General features: G+C 47.2%; 1 protein-coding gene across 1 annotated transcript; it reads right to left on the bottom strand.

The window, feature by feature from the left end:
• Positions 1 to 1,723: 1,723 nt before the first annotated feature.
• Positions 1,724 to 3,852, bottom strand: LOC123125336 (E3 ubiquitin-protein ligase WAV3-like). The gene has a single exon (XM_044545851.1). It carries the CDS (start codon positions 3,670 to 3,672, stop codon positions 1,966 to 1,968), a length of 1,707 nt encoding a protein of 568 aa, XP_044401786.1. The 5' UTR covers positions 3,673 to 3,852; the 3' UTR covers positions 1,724 to 1,965.
• Between the last annotated feature and the right edge of the window lie 17,311 nt (positions 3,853 to 21,163).

The raw sequence follows: 21,163 nt of genomic DNA, 5'->3' as shown, positions 1-21,163 counted from the left end.
GGAAATTTTATTATCTCGATCATGGTAACTTTTTTATATTATATCTCTAACTTTACCATCCTTTTTTCAAAAATAACAAATTTATTTTGAAAAATTTCAATAATTTGAAATTTTGAATTTTCTAGAGAACATTGTTTGGTAAACTCACCATGTGCAGTTATACTATAGGTACCTTAGCTTTGGTTTATTTAGACAATAGTAGTTTTATTGTAGCTAGCATTGCACCTTTATTATGTGGACCTTGGCAATTACATTAGTATGATGGCAATTAAAGGATTTTTTAGTATGTGTTCTTACATGCAATTGGAAAATTCATCCTATATATGATGGAAAATCTTTTTCTTTCTTTTTTTGTTTGATGGAAAATGTTCCTTTTTAATATAGAATTTTTGCCTTGTACATTGAAGTTTATATGTTATTTGGCAAATTAAATTTTTAGATCTACGCAAAAAGTTTGCTTGGTATTTGGCAAATTTTCATTTATACACATGAAAAAAATATACTTTAGTTTTAAAGGCATGTGTTTTGTGGTGCTAAAGCTGGGTCTTTTTTTGGCCTTTTCTTCCTTGCCCGTGTTGTAGCATCAAAAAGACCTGGAGAGGCTCTCGTTGAGTTGGTTTCGTTCGGGAAGATTAACAATAATGCTAAACACATGAAGGTTTACAGGTGTTTACACGTTGACGGGATCTTTTCAAACTAACTAATCCCCCCCCCCCCCTAGTTTCACGAGGATTAATCCCAGCTAACATCATAGTTTTCCCGGGCTGTGTTTTTCGAGCGAACCAAGTGTTCACTCACACGACGTCTCCGGCTGACGTTTCCCAACTATTGGCATCCATAAATACAGTAATTCATACGAATGTAAAAGAGAAAACAGTGAGCCAAACTAGGAGAAAAGAGATTATCCCGTGCATGTCTCAGTCGTTCATTTGGTTGGAGATCTGCATGCATGCCTATTTTTTTTGTCTACAAAAAAGACATAGGAGTAATTAACTATGGAGGGCCCATGCATAATGCATGCACGCTTTTGTCATAGAGTTACATGCGCCATCCATCTCACCCCTATGACTTTTTCATTTCATCTTCTAATTTAATTTTACTGTAACTTTTGAACCAAAATCTAAATTAAGTTTTGTTTACATATTTACGTTCGTCGCGAAGAGAACTTTCGAACAAGACCCATTTTAAATAATTTTTGACAACTTCAAAAAAAATATGTTTCAAATACTAAAACTCGATAATAACAACATTGTTTTACCAAGTTTTACTAAATTTCATGTGCTTTTAGGGTTTTAGGTTTTCGGGCTTAGGGTTTTAGGGTTCAGGGTTTTAGTTTTAGTTTTGAAACTTGCTAAATTTATGATTGTTTTATTAAATTAGTAGTTGAAACTTGCTCGACTACCCAATTTAGCTCACGATTCATAAAGTTGTTGGATTCCGCACAAGGGCACACCAAGTTTTAAGTTTCAGTTGCTGAATTTGCGAGAAACTTAGTGAATTAAAAAAACATATTCAAAATTGATCTTATTTGAAAGCCTTCATCACAAGCAACATGAGTCTGAAAACAAAAATTAAATTGGACTTGTGGTTCAAAATATATTGATGGGAGATGGGATGGGTGGAGCTGCAAAAGGCTGCATGCAAGGGGCCATTCCAAAGTTGTACTAATCTATGCACAACCTCGGGTGTGCACGGGAGAAAATCCACTCTCGCCAAACCAGCCTATTATCGGCTAGGAACTTTTTGAACCAAACTGTGAAACCTTTTTTTTTTGCGGGTGTAAACTGTGAAACCTACTCGTACAAGATTGGTGAATGCAAAGAGAGAGGAAACAAAACAAAAAATCTAAAAAGACCGTGCAAGTTCAGGTCTTAATTATTTCCTGTGCTCGCGCGCGAGCATTTTCGTAGCAGTTCAGTTGATCGCCCCGTGCTCACTTGAGACGTAGAAATCGGTGGTACCTTCTCACCAGGTTCTTAGCGAGAGCCGGCGTCGCCGTCGAAGGTGGCGGCGGCGGCGGCATCGTCGTCCTCGAGGGCGGCGATGCTGCTGCTGCTGCTGCTCACGAGTCTTCACCGACAGGTCCACCATCTTACGCATGGCGGGAGTCGCGTACCTCGCCCTCCCAACTTTGACCGACGTGCGCTGCTGCGAGTGCGCGCTCATGCCGCACAGCAACGACGCGCGCCCCGACAGGTCGTACTCCCTCCGGTCCCCCACGCGCTCGCTCAGCTCGCCCAGCTCCGCCGCCAGCTCCGCGCACCCGGCGTCGCCGCTCGCGCCCAGCGGCGACTGCCTCAGCGCCATGCGCCGGCGGCTGAGCATCTCCGACGCCTCCGCGTGCTCGCCGCGCTCGGCCGCCGCCCGCGCCGCCGCGATGTCCTCGGCGGCCTGCACGCGGAGGCGCTCCCGCTCGACCTCCACGTCCGGCTCTGCCTCCGGCGCCTCGACCGGCCTCTTCACCGCCACGTCCTCGCCTGCCACGTCCACCGACTGCCCGGTCGCCACGTCGCGGTATGTGCAGCTCACCTTCATCAGCGATGTCACGTCGTCCGTGGCGCCGGCCGTCGGCACGTCCACTAGCAGCAGGAAGCGCCTTTCCTCGTCGGCGTATAGCTCGCCGATTTCCACCGCGGCGGCGCGCCCGTTGGCATCGACGCGGCTCTTGTAGCGCCCCGACTTGATGGACCGAACGCGAACGCCGGGGCAGACGCACTCGACGGCGACGCGCGCCTCCTGCGCGGCGACCGAGAGAAGCCCGCCGATGCACTGCGCGAACGAGTCCTGGATGACGGCCTCGTTCTCGATGAAGGCGAACGTGCCGCCGGTGGCCTCCGCGATGGTGTGCATGGCCGCCGAGTCGTGGTCGGTCCCAAAGCCGAACGTGTGGATCGGCGGCGAGGACCCGTCGCCCGTGCGGATCAGGGAAGGTGGCACGAGCACGCTGTAGTCGGTGGCCACGTCTTGATTGTAAAACCTTGAAGACAGCGTGTAGTTGTCTTGGCCGTCGGAGAGCAGGATGACGCCGGTGACGGCGTTCCTGTAGCGGCGGCCGTCGATCACCTTGGCCGCCTCGCGAAGGCCCTCCTTGATGTTGGTCCCGCCACCCGCGGCCAGGGACTCCACGGTGCGCTCGGTCGAGGCCCGCCCGGCGTCGGACATGCGCGTGAGGCGGGTGAGGCGGCGGGCGTCGCACGAGAAGGACTCGAGGCTGAGGCGGTCGTGGGGGCCGAGCTTGTCGACGACGAAGCCCACGGCCTGCTTAAGCAGCGCCAGCTTGCGGCCGCCCATGCTCCCGCTGACGTCGAGCACCATCACGAGATCAAGGGGCGCGCGCGCCGCCTTCGCCGCGGCCGGAGCCAGCGCGGGAGCCTTGGCGTGCACGAGCACCGCGAAGCCGTCGCGGCTGGCGTCCTTGGCGATGGCAGGGTATTCGCAGTGCGTCGTGATGGACATCACTCCGCCGCCGGCAGTCGTCGTCTCCGTGGCGGCAGCTGCGGGCTGCGGCTCGAGCGGCTCGTCGTCGCGGAAGAGCAGGTCCCGGGCGGGCGCCACGCCCGGCACGTCGCGCCACGGCGTGAAGCAGAGCGGGCAGGCGGTCTGGTGGTGGACGCAGCGGAGGTGGAAGCTGTGGGAGCACTCGGCCGTGAAGGTGGCGTGGCCGCGGCCCATGTCGCCATTTCAGACGGCGCACCTCGTCTCCATGGGATTAATCATCCTAAGCTCTTGGATTCGCCTTCGTCTCCGATGAAACGTACTATAATTTTGTTCGTGCGTAGCAATGGATCTACTATAGCTGTGGGGTCTGATTTAATATAGCACCGAATCATGATTAATTAATTAGTTGTAATCCCTAACTTTGTGCGTGCTTCTTGGCTTCAATAGCATCCTTGGCTTCGAGACCAAGCAAACCGGTTTTGGAAGGTTATAAGATTTGTTGCATTTTTTTTGCGAAAATGATCGGTTTTGGACCATACTGTTCCACCGTGGAAATAATTTGGTGATTGTTAGGAAATTAAACTAATCATGTTTAAGTTTAATTAATCTTGATTCTATACTAGTACTACTTTGTTGGAAAGTCAAAGTCTTTTATGTTTGACCGTATTTATATAATAGTACACCAACATTTCTGCCATCAAATTAGTAGCATTAGATTCATGATAAAATAGCGAATCAACCTCTGATTGGATGGTTAGAGGGACTGCGATATCCCCAGCCCACCAGGGTTCAAATCCTGGTGCTCGCTTTTATTTCTGGATTTATTTCAGGATTTCCGGCGATGCGCATCTAGGTTTATATGTAAGACCTAAACTGATCAATACAGTTTCTAATGTCAGATTTGGGCATATAGATGGCTCTTAAGAGCATTTCCAATAGATGGTCCAAAACCGGAGATGTAAAATTTGGACCGCCAAAAAATGCGTTTTGGGGCTCCAAAAAAAGGCCAACTCCAACAGATGGTCCAAATTCATGGTCCAAAAGAGCAACTCCAATAGATGGTCCAAATTCATGGTCCAAAACACGTTGGAGATGCCTTGGGGAATTCAGTCGAACACCTTGTGCGCGCGGTGGAAGACGATGGCCGCCGGTTGGATTGGCTGCTTGGGTCAGCTCCGGCGACGGCGGTGATAAGAAATGAGCTTGGAGGCCGGCCAAGAGGAGCTTGGCGGGCGGCGAAGAATAGTTCGGCAGCCGGGCGAAGGGCTTGGTGCGGCGGTCGTGCGGCCGGCGCAACGGCCGTGGACAGGCTCACGGACGACGGGGAGGAGGTCGGCGGCAGCCTAAGACCCGGCGGAGGCCTACCGCGGCAGCCGGACCGCCGGAGGCGCCGAATCCCGCGCCGGCTGCCTCCCGATTCGGCGGCGTCCGGGGGGCTGCGAGCCGGCTAGTGGCGAGGGAGGCGACGGCGGGGATGTGGGGTGGTGGCGGCGCCGACGGCGAGGTTTTGGGCGGCCGCGGCGGCGGATTCCGGTCGGCTGGTCTTCGGGCGGGCGGACGGGCGCGGGCGGGAAAGGAAATGAAGTGGCGGTTGGGCGTTCGCGGGCGGCGGCTGGTTTTGGACCAGATGCACCTCGTAATGTAAATTTGCATCGTGAGGTGTTGTATTTTACATCACGAGGACGCCGTGGTTCAATTTTTTTTGCATATGGACCGTCTGTTGGAGCGACGTTTTTTGTCCCAGACGGTGTATTGTGTATATTTTTAACTGAGTGCTATCATGATGCTGTACTTAGTGTGGAGAGTAATGAACACATATAGAAGTTACAATATGGGCAGCTTCAAAACCCAGAAATTGATATCTGAATTTTGAACAGAGATGATCCTCTTTCCGAATTCATGTCTTAATTCTTTTCCTCCGGATGCACATTGCCCTTATCAAACACACGCTCTTTCCTTTAAGCCACAAATACCAACTAAGAAAATTCACAGCCAATAAATGGTCACACAAAGCAGAAAGTCATACTCCCTCAATTCCTAAATACAAGTCCGTTTAGAGATTCCAATAGGGACTACATACAAAGCAAAATGAATGAATCTACGCTCAAAAAAGTGTCTATACATCCATATATAGCCATGTTGAAATCTCTAAAAAAACGTTATTTAGAAACGGAGGGAGTACAAACAGTTCTAAGTTAACCACCAAGGTTAATCACTCAAATAAATGCAATGAAAATGTATTTCGTTGGTAAATGACAAGTTAAATTAAGATCAACAAAATACTATTACACTGTGAGACAAAATAAACAATATGAACTGTTGGAAGGAGAATAAATCACAACTCAAGAGTGATCATCATATGTAATACCTGAAGTTCAACAAAAATGTCTTAGATTAATAAAAAAACAACAGTTGCATTGTTTCAGGATCAGATGCACGCTTAGTTAGGAACATCTCACTAAGGATAACAAACACATGGTGTCATGCATGTGTACTTGAAGCCCTGCTAGATTAGAATACAGGATGCAAACGACTAGGGCATACAACTAGCAACACAAGAATAGTTAAAAAACGACCCCAAGGGTTCACATCAAGAACAGTTCAAACAGATAGCAATATTATCACAATCATTACTGCCTACAGTAAGAGTATAAGGTGGCCACTGTCAGCCCAACAAAAGAACAGCCAAAACCTCTATAGAGACAACAGCATCAGCCCAGGCAAGAGACAACAGCTTGTTTCACCAGTTAATTAACATAAATTCCTACAGGCACTAAGGTGGCTACATGATCCAATGCTTTCACTGGACCTCAAAATGTCATTTCGTGGACTGCTGTGAAAGACGGGTTCATTCAGAATGTCGATCATCCAATTGTGGAACCAACTTGGAAGTTCATGCCGCAGCAACCTATCAATGGTCGTCTTCTTCCTCTGCTTCCCTGAGGCCAACCAGCGCCAACATATTTTGCACGTCCATATTCGAGAGCTCAAACCCACTGTTCTTGTACAATTCCCAGACAGCCTTCAGCCTGTAAAGCATCAACCATCAAACGTAGTTAGTACAACAGAGCATAAATTGATTTCAATAAGGTACAAACAGAAGTACACCGGTACCTACTTTCTAGTCATAGCAGAATGATGAAGCAGCTCAGAGATCATCAGAGGCATGATCTCCTCTGAAACAGACGCAACCATAAGCTCCATGACCTCGAATGTGTCCAGCTTCTGTTTTCTCGGCCTATTGCTGTCCCACTGGTTACCCTCCACCTTCCAATCACTACTAGGAAAAGGGCTATACATGAAATGGCCACTAATGGCGCACCAGACATGTGGTGCGCCATTGCTATGTAGCAGTGGCGCACCATGTGCTGGTGCGCCATTAGTGTGAAATACACTAATGGCGCACCAGACACACGGTGCGCCATTAGTAACAAATTTTTTTTATTTTGCCAGACATACTAATGGCGCACCAGGACATAGTGCGCCATTACTAGTTGTAACTAGTAATGGCGCACCAGCAACATAGTGCGCCACTATAATTTTTTTTTTTTTACTTTTTTGCAAAACTACTAATGGCGCACCAGGGGCAGTGCGCCATTACTAGTTTAAGCTAGTAATGGCGCACTGCTCCCCCGTGCGCCATTAGTGTATATTTCATGGACACTTGATCTCGATTCCCCTCCATCTCGATCGCTATCCCACCTCGCCAGATCCGGTCCCCCTCGCTGCCGAGCACCCCCTGCATCCTCTACCCCGCTCCACCGGGCGCCGCCGCCGACCCCCCGCACCCTCCCCCGCTCCACCGCCGCCGACGACCCACCGCACCCTAGCTCCCCTGCTCCACCGCCGCCGACGACCCACCGCACCCTCCCCGGCCCGCTCCACCGCCGCCGACGACCCCCCGCACCCTCCCCCACTCCACCGCCGCCGACGACCCACCGCACCCTAGCTCCCCTGCTCCACAGCCGCCGACGACCCAGCGCACCCTCCCCGGCCCGCTCCACCGCCGCCGCCGACCCCCGCACCCTCCCCGGCCCGCTCCACCGCCGCCGCCGACCCCCCGCACCCTAGCTCCCCTGCTCCACCGCCGCCGCCGACCCACCGCACCCTCCCCGGCCCGCTCCACCGCCGCCGACGCCCCCCCGCACCCTCCCGGCCCGCTCCACCGCCGCCGCCGACCCCCCGGCCCGCACCCTCCCCGGCCCGCTCCACCGCCGCCGACGACCACCCGCACCCTAGCTCCCCTGCTCCACCGCCGCCGACGACCCACCGCACCCTCCCCGGCCCGCTCCACCGCCGCCGACGACCCCCCGCACCCTCCCCGGCCCGCTCCACCGTCACAAATTATTACTGTTTTTGTAAAAAATTGTTACTGTTTCATATTCATATTCATTTTCTAAAAAATTTATTAGATGCAACAAAAAATAATAAAAAAAATTACTTATGGCGCACCTATGGCTGGTGCGCCATTGCTACATAATTTTTTTTTACTAATGGCGCACCCGTCGTGGGTGCGCCATTGCTATGTAAAAAAAACATTCCAATGGCGCACCGCTTCGGGGTTCGCCATTAGTAAGTTTCCCCCCTTAGCTAATTCCTCCCCTCTCCCTCGCCAGTCCACCCGCGCGCTCACCTGACCCACGACGCCACCGCCCCGACCCCCGCCGGACTCCACCCCCGTCGCCCCCGCGCCCCCGTGCCCCCCACCACTGCAGCTCCCCCGCGCCCTCCACAACTGCAGCTCCCCCGCGCCGACCCGCGAAGCACGTGGCCGCCGGCCTCCCCACGACCAACCGAGGCGCCCAGGAGGACCGCCGCCGTCTTCCTCTTCGACTACGAGGACCCGGACGAGCTCGGACGCCCTCGAGCCATCCCTTCGACGCCGCCGACCTCGACCCCAACCCCGACCCCGACCCCTCCGGCGATCGGCCGCGCCCGCCCAGGTACCTCTCCTCCTTCCTCCTTGTCCAGCGCCCGCCGCCCCGACAGCATCTCCAGCAGCACCTCTGAGCAATTTGCTCCACTTGTTCATGCAAGCTAGTAAAACTGTTGTTCTTCTTCTTGCTCCTGTGATGGATTTTCTGAACCTTACATTCGTTCCTGCACTAGTACTTCTTCTGCTCTGTTTAAAACTGCTCTTCTCTTTTTGTATTAGTCTCAGATAAGCAAGCATGATGCAATTATGATCTGGGCAACCGCAGATAAGTAGTAGGAGTAACTATGTTTGTAAATCAAAATTGCTTCACTCCTCGTGATAATCTGCAGATTCAAGTTGTGGCAAAAAAATGTTCTGTCTATTTACAGTGTGGAGTATACAGTTATTACAGTGTCAATGTTGATGATTTACAGTGTGGAGTAGTCATATTTTTCTTTGAAATCTAAGTGCAATTTCTCTGTCTTGTTGCTAACTGAATTTACAGTACTAAGTGGTCTCTAAATTCTGCAGTATTTATGTTCATGACTTTACTGAACTATGTTGTCTTTTCTAACAGTGCCTTGATTTAAATAGTTATATTTTAGCTTCATGGTTCTGTGTAATTTGTGCCTTGATTTTCTGTCATCTCTGAATTTTGCTGTTCCTGTGCTTGCTACTCCTTAATTCACACATGTACAGGAGGTACAAGAGGTTAAATTGAATCTAACCCTCCAATGTTATATGTTTTGAACTCCTTCCTGAAATCCCTTCTATTATTTTTATCCCAAACAAGTACCCAGGTTTATAAAGATCTAGTGAGCATTGCCAGTGTTGGGGAGGGAGTGATCTGAATTGGTTTATGTGACTCATCCTCATTAACTTTTCTCTCTAACCTTTTTTACAGTACAAATAAATTGTTCCTTCTTCTGTATTTGACCACTGTTTATTGTGGTTTTGATTTTGTTACAGTGTTCTCAAGTATAACAACATAGTGGGATCATTTGTCAACATAGTGGGATCATTTTGCAGATTCCAGCAAACAACATAGTGGGATCATTTGTCAAGGCCAGCATCGGAGTGCTAATTTACAGGTATAAATAGATAAAAGATTCAGAGTGTAGCTCTTTGTGCTCCCTGCATCCTTTTTCTGAGCTGTTTGTGCTCCCTGCATCTTTCAGCTCTCATTTTCAGTGGAGTTGTTGAATTATATGCTCTTATTGGACATGTTTTACGTGTTGATCCATCAATTGCTAGTTTGCTGGGTTTTGTCTGCGACCATCGTGTCGTGATGATTTTGCAGGTACCCCGAGAGGCCCTTGAGTTTGCCGGAATGTCGATTAACTTCCGTTCCGGCAAATTCGGGTACTCCATATGTCCTATTTTCAGCAAAGGTCATGCTGAAATTTTCCGTGAATTTTAGCATGACTTTGCTAAAAATAGGACATATGGGGCACTTCCGACTAATGCATGGGCCGGGGTATCTTAGTACTTAATTAAGTAGGATCAACTGCCTCTTGTGTTATTCATATAGAAGTGTGATATCTACTCATAGTTATTACTAATGTCAGTTGCTCGTCATCGATAAACCCTAATCTGGTAGGATGACCTACTAAAAAAGCCCATACCACATATTCTATTTGGATGGGCGTGTTTTCACCACACTGTGGATTATCTTATTGGACCCAACAGAGATGATGTAGTTTTGAATTATGAACATAGGAAATGTCGTCATCGGACGACGAAAGTCTCCCGGGGGAGTGCGACTGGTGCCACGACGGTCGAGGTCTGTGCGACAGGCCTCACCTGGACGATGATCGGCGCTTCAGCATTAAGCTCGAGGAGACCTTCGAAGTTGAAACGGTACGCAACGACGACAAGTGTTTTTTGCATAATTAAGCATGACTTCAACTATTTCAACGTGTAATTTCATCTTTTACAATTCGAGTATAGTTTATCCCATGCCATGCAAGACGCTATGTCTTGGAGAGGATGGATTTTGAAGATCATGAAAATTTTGAAACAAAGAAAATTCACCTAAGGACACATCATGATGTGGATTTTGAAGTAAATCTATATAATGCTGAGAGCGTAACCCATTTTGGTTGCAAAAATTGGGAAGCATTTTGCAAGATGTATGGTTTTGATGAGGGTATGCTTGTCACCATGGATCTTGGTGATCCTGGCATCGACCAAGACAATATGGACATTTGGGTCCTTGTTGATACGCCTCCAGTTCTACCGCTATGTGAGTTTCTCAAACATAGTTAATTATTAACTAATCTATATTGTTTATTTCAAAATAGTTGACAACTTATTTCCATTGACAGCTTATTTTGATTGTTCAAAAAATGTGCGGAAAATGGTAGACAAAACCCACTACACCGATGGCTCCGAGTTAACTTATCAGGAGAAAAATCATCTGGTCGGATTTTGTACTGATCTTGAGAATTACAATATCTACAATCAAACTCCTCAACATTATGGTCAATACGTGCCACTAGTGCACGTGTTGAACTACGGTAACTACCATGGAGATACCCTGGTAAGATTTTTTACTATTACGACATCCGTGCATCTTTTGCATACTTCTAAAACTAGTACATCATTGCTAACTATGAAGTTATTACTATGTTTTTCAACAGAGAATCCCAGAGGATTGTGTGCCTCATTTGATGTATCAGAATGGCAGCCTTCAAGTTTTGAACTTATATCCAGGTCATCCTACAAATCTCAACTGTCCATACCGGATTTCTAGAAGAAGTGGAGACATGCTAATCAGAGAATGGAAAAAATGTATGGACAGTCGTAAGGAGGTTCTTGGAAGCAAAAGGAAGCGCCGCGCAAGAATTGGAGACAGGATGATCTCCATTCTCCATAATGGAGAGTCAGGGTCTATATTGTTTTATGCTATTTTACCTTAAATAGGGTATTTTAGGTCCTGCCTAATACTGATGATCATGTGCTAAGAACAATTAAGTAGGGTTGGTTCGATGACTACCAGGATGATGATCGTATGACTTGTTATTAATAACGAGTAGAAGTTGTATGATGATGATTAGTAGGACTTGTTAGGATTAGTATTAATTTCGACAAACTCGCTACTCGCGGTCTCGAGACTTGTAATGTTCTATCTTTGTTCGGTCTTTTGATTTCGGAGACAAATATGATGAATTATATTCGGAGACTAATCTTCTATTGTATTCGATGAATCTGCTGTTGCTGTGTGGTGCTGTTTATATTCTGTCCAATAATATATTTTGTAATCTGTGCAAATATCAGAAAAGAAAACAAAATCCCTAATATACATACTAATGGCGCATCACCCAAACGTGCGCCATTAGTATGCCAAAGGATACTAATGGCGCATCACCCAGCAGTGCGCCATTAGTATGGCAAAGCACATGCCCACTGGGAGGCATACTAATGGCGCACCGGGGCCTATACTAATGGCGCACTGCCCGGTGCGCCATTAGAGTACCAGATACTAATGGCGCACCAGCGGTGCGCCATTAGTAAAAATTACTAGTGGCGTGATGCTAGTGGCGCACCAGTAGTGCGCCATTAGTAGGCAAAACTGATGCGCCACTAGTAAGCCTTTTTCTAGTAGTGAATATTGAACCCCATCATTATCTGCCGCCTCTTTGTAGTCCTTATCCTCCTTTGAATAGTCTGGGCCGTGGACAATAAGATGCCTCTGGGTGTCAATATAGAATAGAAAGTTATCTGTAGTAATAACATTCACATCATCCATCAGCAGGTAGTGCCTGAAGGCAGCTTTGTTCTCCGAAATCCCAAACGTGCCATCTGGGCGAAGTATTCTGACCTGACGCGCTCCATCTTTATCAGCATTTCTGGATGCCTGCCGCTTCTGGTAATCAAGAACCTCTTGGAGAATATATATCCCAGAGTTGGCTATCGCATCTACCAGGTCAAAACCAGGGATTGCTAACCTTTTGAGGACCTCCTTGTACATTGCGTCAGGGTCATAGATGTCGTGTGCCCTGCACGCTTGCTGAACACCGCATATAAATATGGCACGCACTAGAGGGTGCTTAATTGCTGCATGGTGCAGAAACTTATCATACAGATCTGAGGCAAAGGCTTGAAGGAATGTGTCATCTGTTGTGTTCATCAGATCTCTTCTAAGCTGGACAAAATATGCAGGTAGGTGGCCATTCTGGTTGAACTTGTCAAGTAAGAACTCACAGGCACGAAAGTCATTTCGCAACCAACCAGCAACCTCTATTGAGATGTTAGGGGATGGCGTAAAGGGGTACATGGCAGTTTTAGTGATCTTGAAAAACTTGCCATTGTAAACTTCAATGTCAGTACTTGCGAAGTGGCCATTCCATGAACGCCCTTGCTTGTGATTATGTATGATGTCCGCCAAAATGCCGTGAACCATCGAAAATCGATCAGCATTTGGGCTAAGGAACCTCATTTCTTCATATGCATACCAGCCCACCATTGTCCGGGTAAGAAAATTAGCCAGCTTTTCATGCCTATGAAGGTAAACTGAAATTAAGACTCACAAATAGTTGGATCTTACAGGAATTTAAAATCATATCAAGCATCGTGCTAATGAAACCATCTAAGAGGGAGCTTTTCCTTCAAAATAATCCAAGAGAACTATTCTCTTCCTAGAAATCCTATATTTGGGTGTATTCAAGTTCTCGGGGCAAGCTAATCAGCCAACTGAGTAGCTAAAATTTCATCATGGAAGTTATCAAAAGACAATTGCATGTTTAGAGTTCATACCAACAAATATTCCCTATTCCATTATTTAAGCATCACATGGGAACAAAAAGGAAAACAAACTAAAAGAAAAGAGTCTACTGATGGATGCAATCAAACATAAATAATGACATATTTAAAGACGGATGGTGTGGGATGGAGAATGGAAGGTGCGATTCAAGGGGGGCAGGGGGATGCTTTAGCAAGTTCCACATATCAGTTATCTACTTAAGTTTAGTCTTTGCACAAAGTAGAATCGGAACTACAAAACAATAATACAGGGTGGGCATCTTCCTTCACACATACATACCTATTCGGCATCCCAACGAACTTGAACCGCAGATTCTGCATGATATTAACAATAGCGATATAACCCTCCCTAGGCAGCATTCCTTTCAAAGTCGTCATCACAAATTTACGGGCTATAGCTTCCAACCTTGCCTTCAACCTGCAAGACAGATTTGGTTAGACAATATATACTTTTTCCAGATGTAAAGAAGGGGCTACTATAATTATAAAGTATAGTGGCGCACTGTTTCTGATTGGCACAGATGTTCATGGCCATATCCCGGTTGTAACTCTCCATGTGATGGTAGTGTACATATAACAACTTAGACTGGCGGTTGGCCAGTGAAATTGATTCCTCAATGTAGAACTCCTCCATGTCATCTTCATTTATGAATATGATGAAAATTCATTGGGTTATAACAGAGAGAGAGAGAGGCTGTGAGTGGAGGGTGGATAAAACATTCGTACCGGCCAAAAAAACGCAGAAAGTTTGTGCACAGCTCATCATCATTAATGGAAGACGAAACACCAAGCCATGATCTGAGAGGTGTCCCAGACGAACTGCTAGTGCTGGGTAACTGCAATTCATCTTCAACTTGTTTCTGTAGCAAAACCCTTGTTTTCTCCAGACGCGTGGCTCTGATGTCGCTGCTTTTCTGAAAATAGTAAATAAACAACACAATGCATGAATATATATTTTGCCAAAAACAAATAAAGCTACGCACTGATTTACATATTTAGCCGACACATTCTAAGTATAATCATCTATTCAGAAATAGGAAAATGGAGTGTTCAGCAATTCCATGAAGCACCCATGGCAACACTATTATATTATATTTGACCAATCAGAATATAGCTCACACTAGCAATACCTCACATTTAAAACATGAGACACCCATAACGAAATCCTTCACACTTTGGGATTTTCAGCGTGCTCGTGTAACAAGAGTACAAGAGGCAAACAATTCTATAACCCAGATTTCAAGGAAATGAGTGTTGAATGTAGTAAACCTTATGAAGTGTAGAGTCGACGTCCTTCTGAAACGCCTCCTTGAGCCGAGCGACCAGAGGCTCGAGCTGTTCGAGTACGGAATGGATCGTTGCTTCTTTTGCCTGACGGTCAGAACTAATAGGCTTGCCAGAGATCAGGTTCAGCTTCTTCTTCAGGGATTTGACACGATTAGTGAGCACCTTCATAGTGTCCGTCTTGTCCCACTCGTCTGCCACCGCCGCTGCCAGCGGCGCGGCCACGGGATTCATGACGCCGCCGTCGGGAGGGGGTGGAGATGCTGGTCGGGAAGGGGGTGGAGATGCTGGTCGGAATGGGGTGGAGAGGCTGCACCACGCAGCTTCCTGCGGCGGGGCATGCCTCCGGCAGGCAGGGGCAGGGGCGGGGAGAGGCCGGGGGCGGAGGCGACTGGCTAGGGTTTAGTGTGCCGAGTCGGCTTCCCGATTTCGGGGCTGGGGGAGGACGGGCGTGGGCCTGTAGGTGTGACAAGTGGACACGGCGGCCGTGTCCGCTATTTGTGTTTGAATCGATTTCGAGGCCGGACTTGCTCATTTGAGTCGCTTTTTCTTTTTTCCTATCTCCCATGAGAAAAAAATCATCTACATCAATTGGACTTGAGTTTGTGTCTCACTTAGGTAACTACGCCCTCCGTTCCTAAATATAAGTCTCTTTAGACATTTCAAATGGAATACAACATACGAATGTATGTGGACATATTTTAGAATGTAGATTCACTCATTTTGCTCCTATGTAGTCACTTGATGGAATCTCTAGAAAGTAAATAAGTTCACAGTAGGGGGTTTAAGTTGTTAACTACGGTCACTCTGCTCGTTTGCCTATGGTATTTTGCGAAGTATGGTGGGCGACACTTGGGTGGACAACATTGCAGAGACCATATGCGCGCGGTGTCGCTGGAACATACACGTGAAGTTATTGGGCCTTTATGTAAACGTGCGATGAACAAAACCCTAGCTAGTGCGGTCGAACTAAGACCCAAACCACATCGACCACCACCGCTTCGATCCTCTTTTCCCCCAAATCTCTAAATCGTGGTATGTTGGCCACCGATGCGTTGATCCTCACCATTGCCCACCTCCGCGCCCGTTCTCACCACATCAACGAATAGCTTGGTCTGGGCAGGTCTCCGCCGTCGGTCAATTGCAGTGCCTTTCATTGGATGCCCAAATTATGGCATGTCGGTGAAGTTCTCCGTCTTAACTACCGACACCCATGACATATGGGTAATCTACAAGTGTGTAATGTGGGTCACCGCCTTACCCCATTCTCCCTCCCGTGAGCAACCGAGGGAGAGGGACAAACCCTAGCACCTCCTCTTATCCTCTGTTGGAAATATTCCCTAGTGATAATAATATTGTATTTTTTATTTTCATGTTTACAATTAAGACGCTATATTCTATGCTATAACTGTTATGATCCTAGAATATATGATTTGGTGAAAAACTCATATGCACATGTAGAATGATAGGCGGTAAAACCTGATTCCTAGTCTCACCTCTAGGACTAGCTCAAATGTTGTATGTGACCATGTTTTCCGGATCTTGGGATATTGTTAAGTGTAATGATAGTACCAAAACAATTTTGAGGATATGACGTGCTACCTCTTGAGCATGCATTGGTTTTCCCTTGAAGAGGAAAGGGTGATGCAGCAAAGTAGCGTAAGTATTTTCCTCAGTTTTTGAGAACCAAGGTATCAATCCAGTAGGAGGCCACACGCAAGTCCCTCGTACCTACACAAACAAATAAGAACCTTGCAACCAACACGATAAAGGGGTTGTCAATCCGCCACTTGCAAAAGTGAGATCTGATAGAGATGATAAGATAATATTTTTGGTATTTTTATGATAACGATTGAAAGTAAAGATTGCAAAATAAACGGCGCCAGAAATAGCTCGTTGTCGGGAGATTAATATGATGGAAAATAGACCCGGGGGCCATAGGTTTCACTAGTGGCTTCTCTCAAGATAGCATAAGTATTACGGTGGGTGAACAAATTACTGTCGAGCAATTGATAGAAAAGTGCATAATTATGAGAATATCTAGGCATGATCCTGTATATAGGCATCACGTCCGTGACAAGTAGACCGAGTCCAGCCTGCATCTACTACTATTACTCCACACATCGACCACTATCCAACATGCATCTAGAGTATTAAGTTCATAAGAACAAAGTAACACATTAGGTAAGATGACATGATGTAGAGGGATAAACTCAAGCAATATGATATAAACCCCATCTTTTTATCCTCGATGGCAATAATACAATACGTGTCGTTTCCCCTACTGTCACTGGGATCGAGCACCGCATGATTGAACCCAAAGCTAAGCACTTCTCCCATTGCAAGAAAGATCAATCTAGTAGGCCAAACCAAACTGATAATTCTTAGAGACTTGCAAAGATAACCAATCATACATAAAAGAATTCAGAGAAGGTTCAAATATTGTTCATAGATAATCTTGATCATAAACCCACAATTCATCGGATCTTGACAAACACACCGCAAAAAGAGTTACATCGAATAGATCTCCAAGAAGATCGAGGAGAACTTTGTATTGAGATCCAAAGAGAGAGAAGAAGCCATCTAGCTAATAACTATGGACCCGAAGGTCTGTGGTAAACTACTCACACATCATTGGAGAGGCTATGGTGTTGGTGTAGAAGCCCTCCGTGATCGATGCCCCTTCCGGCGGAGCTCCGGAACAGGCCCCAAGATGGGATCTCATGGGTACAGAAGGTTGCGGCGGTGGAAATAGGTTTTCGTGGTGCTCCTCGATGGTTTCGGGGTACGTAGGTATATATAGGAGGAAGAAGTAGGTCGGTGGAGCCACGAGGGGCCCACGAGGGTGGAGGGCGCGCCCAGGGGGGTAGGCGCGCCCCCTGCCTCGTGGACTTCTCGGTGATTTCTTGACGTCCACTCCAAGTCCTCTGGATCACATTTGTTCCAAAATAACTCTCTCGAAGGTTTCATTCCGTTTGGACTCTGTTTGATATTCCTTTTCTGCGAAACAATGAAATAGGCAAAAAAATAGCAATTTGCACTGGGCCTTGGGTTAATAGGTTAGTCCCAAAAAATAATATAAAAGTGTATAAATAAGCCCATTAAACATCCAAAATAGAATATATAATAGCATGGAGCAATAAAAAATTATAGATACGTTGGAGATGTATCATGATGTTAGAAGAACGATCATATTGAATTGACCAAACTTGTTTGTTATACTTTGAGATAACGTATGCTTTAGTTCCTTAGACCATGAGAATATCGTAGTCACACTACTGCAGGATGCTGCTAACGCGACAGTATAATCAGAGACCCTTCGACGAAACTATGCGTGATGCATTAATCGCAAACGATGATGTAAAAAACTGTCAAAAAAGATGCAAAACGTTTGCGATGGTGGATACATCAAACACGGTTCAGATTTTAGATGTGTGTGCGATGCGGGGCATATACGGTTGATTGATACGTCTCCAACGTATCTATAATTTTTGATTGCTTCATGCTATTATATATTCTGTTTTGGATGTTTAATGGGCTTTATTATACACTTTTATATTATTTTTGGGACTAACCTATTAACCCAAGGCCCAGTGCAAATTGTTGTTTTTTTGCCTATTTCAGTGTTTCGCAGAAAAGGAATATCAAACGGAGTGCAAACGGAAAAAACCTTCGGGAGCGTGATTTTTGGAACAAACGTGATCTAGAGGACTTGGAGTGGACGTCAAGCAATCAACGAGGAGGCCACGATGCAGGGAGGCGCGCCTGCCCCCCTGGGCGCGCCCCCACCCTCGTGGGCCCCTCGTGGCTCCACTGACCTACTTCTTCCTCCTATATATACCTACGTACCCCGTAACCATTCGGGAGCACCATGAAACCCTATTTCCACCGCCGCACTCTTCTGTACCCGTGAGATCCCATCTTGGGGCCTTTTCCGGCGCTCCGCCGGAGGGGGAATCGATCACGAAGGGCTTGTAGATCAACACCATAGCCTCTCCGATGATGTGTGAGTAGTTTACCACAGACCTTCGGGTCCATAGTTATTACCTAAATGGCTTCTTCTCTCTCTTTGGATCTCAATACAAAGTTCTCCTCGATCTTCTTGGAGTTCTATTCGATGTAACTCTTTTTGCAGTGTGTTTGTCGAGATCCGATGAATTATGGGTTTATGATCAAGATTATCTATGAACAATATTTGAATCTTCTCTGAATTCTTTTATGTATGATTGGTTATCTTTGCAAGTCTCTTCGAATTATCAGTTTGGTTTGGCCTACTAGATTGATCTTTCTTGTAATGGGAGAAGTGCTTAGCTTTGGGATCAATCATGCGGTGCTCGATCCCAGTGACAGTAGGGAAAACGACACGTATTGTATTGTTGCCATCGAGGATAAAAAGATGGGGTTTATATCATATTGCTTGAGTTTATCCCTCTACATCTTGTCATCTTGCCTAATGCGTTACTCTGTTCTTATGAACTTAATACTCTAGATGCATGCTGAATAGCGGTCGATGTGTTGAGTAATAGTAGTACATGCAAGCAGGAGTCGGTCTACTTGTCACGGACGTGATGCCTATATACATGATCATGCCTAGATATTCTCATAATTATGCACTTTTCTATCAATTGCTCGACAGTAATTTGTTCACCCACCGTAATACTTATGCTATCTTGAGAGAAGCCACTAGTGAAACCTATGGCCCCCGGGTCTATTTCCGTCATATAAGTTTACATCTATTTTACTTTGCGTTCTTTACTTTCACTCTTTATCATAAAAATACCAAAAATATTATCTTATCATCTCTATCAGATCTCACTTTTGCAAGTGGCCGTGAAGGGATTGACAACCCCTTTGTCGCGTTGGTTGCAAGGTTCTTATTTGTTTGTGTAGGTACGAGGGACTTGCGTGTGGCCTCCTACTGGATTGATACCTTGGTTCTCAAAAACTGAGGGAAATACTTACGCTACTTTGCTGCATCACCCTTTCCTCTTCAAGGGAAAAACCAACGCATGCTCAAGAGGTAGCAAGAAGGATTTCTGGCGCCGTTGCCAGGGAGTCTACGCACAAGTCAAGACATACCAAGTACCCATCACAAGCTCTTATCCCTCGCATTAGAGCAACTCTAGCAGACCCCGCAAAACGCCCCGGCCCGCAAAATAACCGCCAAATTGCGGGTCGGGGCCGAAAATCTGCACGAGCAGACCCCGCAAAACGCCCCGGCCCGCAAAAAAATTTGCGGGGCGCGGCAAATCTTCTCCCCAACCTCTATCTTCACGGGCTGGGAGGCCGACCCGAGCTCAACCCCCATCCGGCGCGAGATTTGGCGGGAGGGACATTTCCGCGCCCCCTTTCCCGCTTCCCACACCCTCTGCCACCATTGCCCCCCCCTCCGAAAGCTCCGGCTGCTCCTCCCCGGCCGTCCCTCGCCGCCATGGACGACCCCATGCTGCCCCCCGTCACCGTCGAGGTCGCGCACGCCCCTTCCCCTCGGGCGGATCTCGTCGCCGGCCATGTAGGCCCCGCCGGCGTCGCCCAAGCACACGCTACGCCTGCCCGCAAGCGGCAGGGCAATGTGCTTGTGCAAGGCGGGAATCCGGCTGCCCCCGCCGCGATGGCCCGCGCTCTGGGCGGCAATGCCGCTGTGCGATCCCGGCGGGCGGCGGAGAAGGCCGGCAAGGCCGCGGGCGCAAAGCAGAGGAAGGTTCCGACTTCAAGGAACAAATCTTCTTCAACCTCTCACTCCATCCCCCCGCAAGGAGGTGCTTTGGCGATGCCATTCAACGGTGTCGCTCCGCCCACGAGCGAGGTGTTCGACGAAATGGCCGGAAGGTATATCTCTTCGGATTTTGGTGATTCTCTTTCATTTCGAAGGTATATCTCTTCGAAATGGCCGGAAGGTTCCGACTTTAACGAACGCGGTTGACATTGATCAAGCCCCCTTCGAACCTTTCGACTACAATGAAACAGAGTGCGGCATGGACGATCATGGTTGTGCGGACGACTTGGCGGAGATCGAAGCGGAAGCGTTTGAGAATTCACAAGCAAAAGCTGGGAAAAGCCAAAGATCGAAGAACTACACCATCTTGGAAGATCAAGCTTTGATCAAAGCATGGAGTGCGGTGTCTCTTGATGCATGCACGGGTACTAATCAAACCGCCAAGAGATATTGGCAAAGGATCGAAGATCAATACTTCTGCATTATGAAAAACTACCCCAACAAGACTCCACGCACATTTCGGTCGCTTCAGGTTGGGAGAACATCAAGCCTATGTGCAGCCGTTGGGCTTTGGAGCAAGTACGCAGTGCACCTCCAAGTGGCACCGTGGAGTCCGACTATGTGAGTTTGCTTTGCCTTTGTTCAAGTTGTGCATCATCATTATGTATCATGAAAATTGATTGCAACATCTTGTTCGCATTGTGTAGGACAAGATTGCTCAACATAGATACAAGGACATGGAAGCTTCAGAAGGCAGATTCTTCAAATTAGAGCATTGTTGGGAGTTGCTCCAAAAGTGCGACAAGTGGAAGTTGATCGACAAAGAGTCCCCACCAAAGAGAGGCTCACTTACAAACATGGATGAAGATGAGGATGATGATGGCCCAGGAAATTTGAACAAGCCCGATGGCGACAAGAAGACTAGAGAGAAGATAAGGAGAGAGCAAGAAGCATCGAGCTTGAGGGAGAAGATTGATGCCATGGTGTAATCAAACGAGTTAATGTTGTTGAAGTCGTTGGAGATCAAGAAAGAGTTGGACGAAAAG

Source organism: Triticum aestivum, chromosome 5D, assembly GCF_018294505.1.
Source record: "Triticum aestivum cultivar Chinese Spring chromosome 5D, IWGSC CS RefSeq v2.1, whole genome shotgun sequence".
NCBI lineage: Eukaryota > Viridiplantae > Streptophyta > Magnoliopsida > Poales > Poaceae > Triticum > Triticum aestivum.
This window is presented reverse-complemented; position numbering and strand designations above follow the sequence as displayed.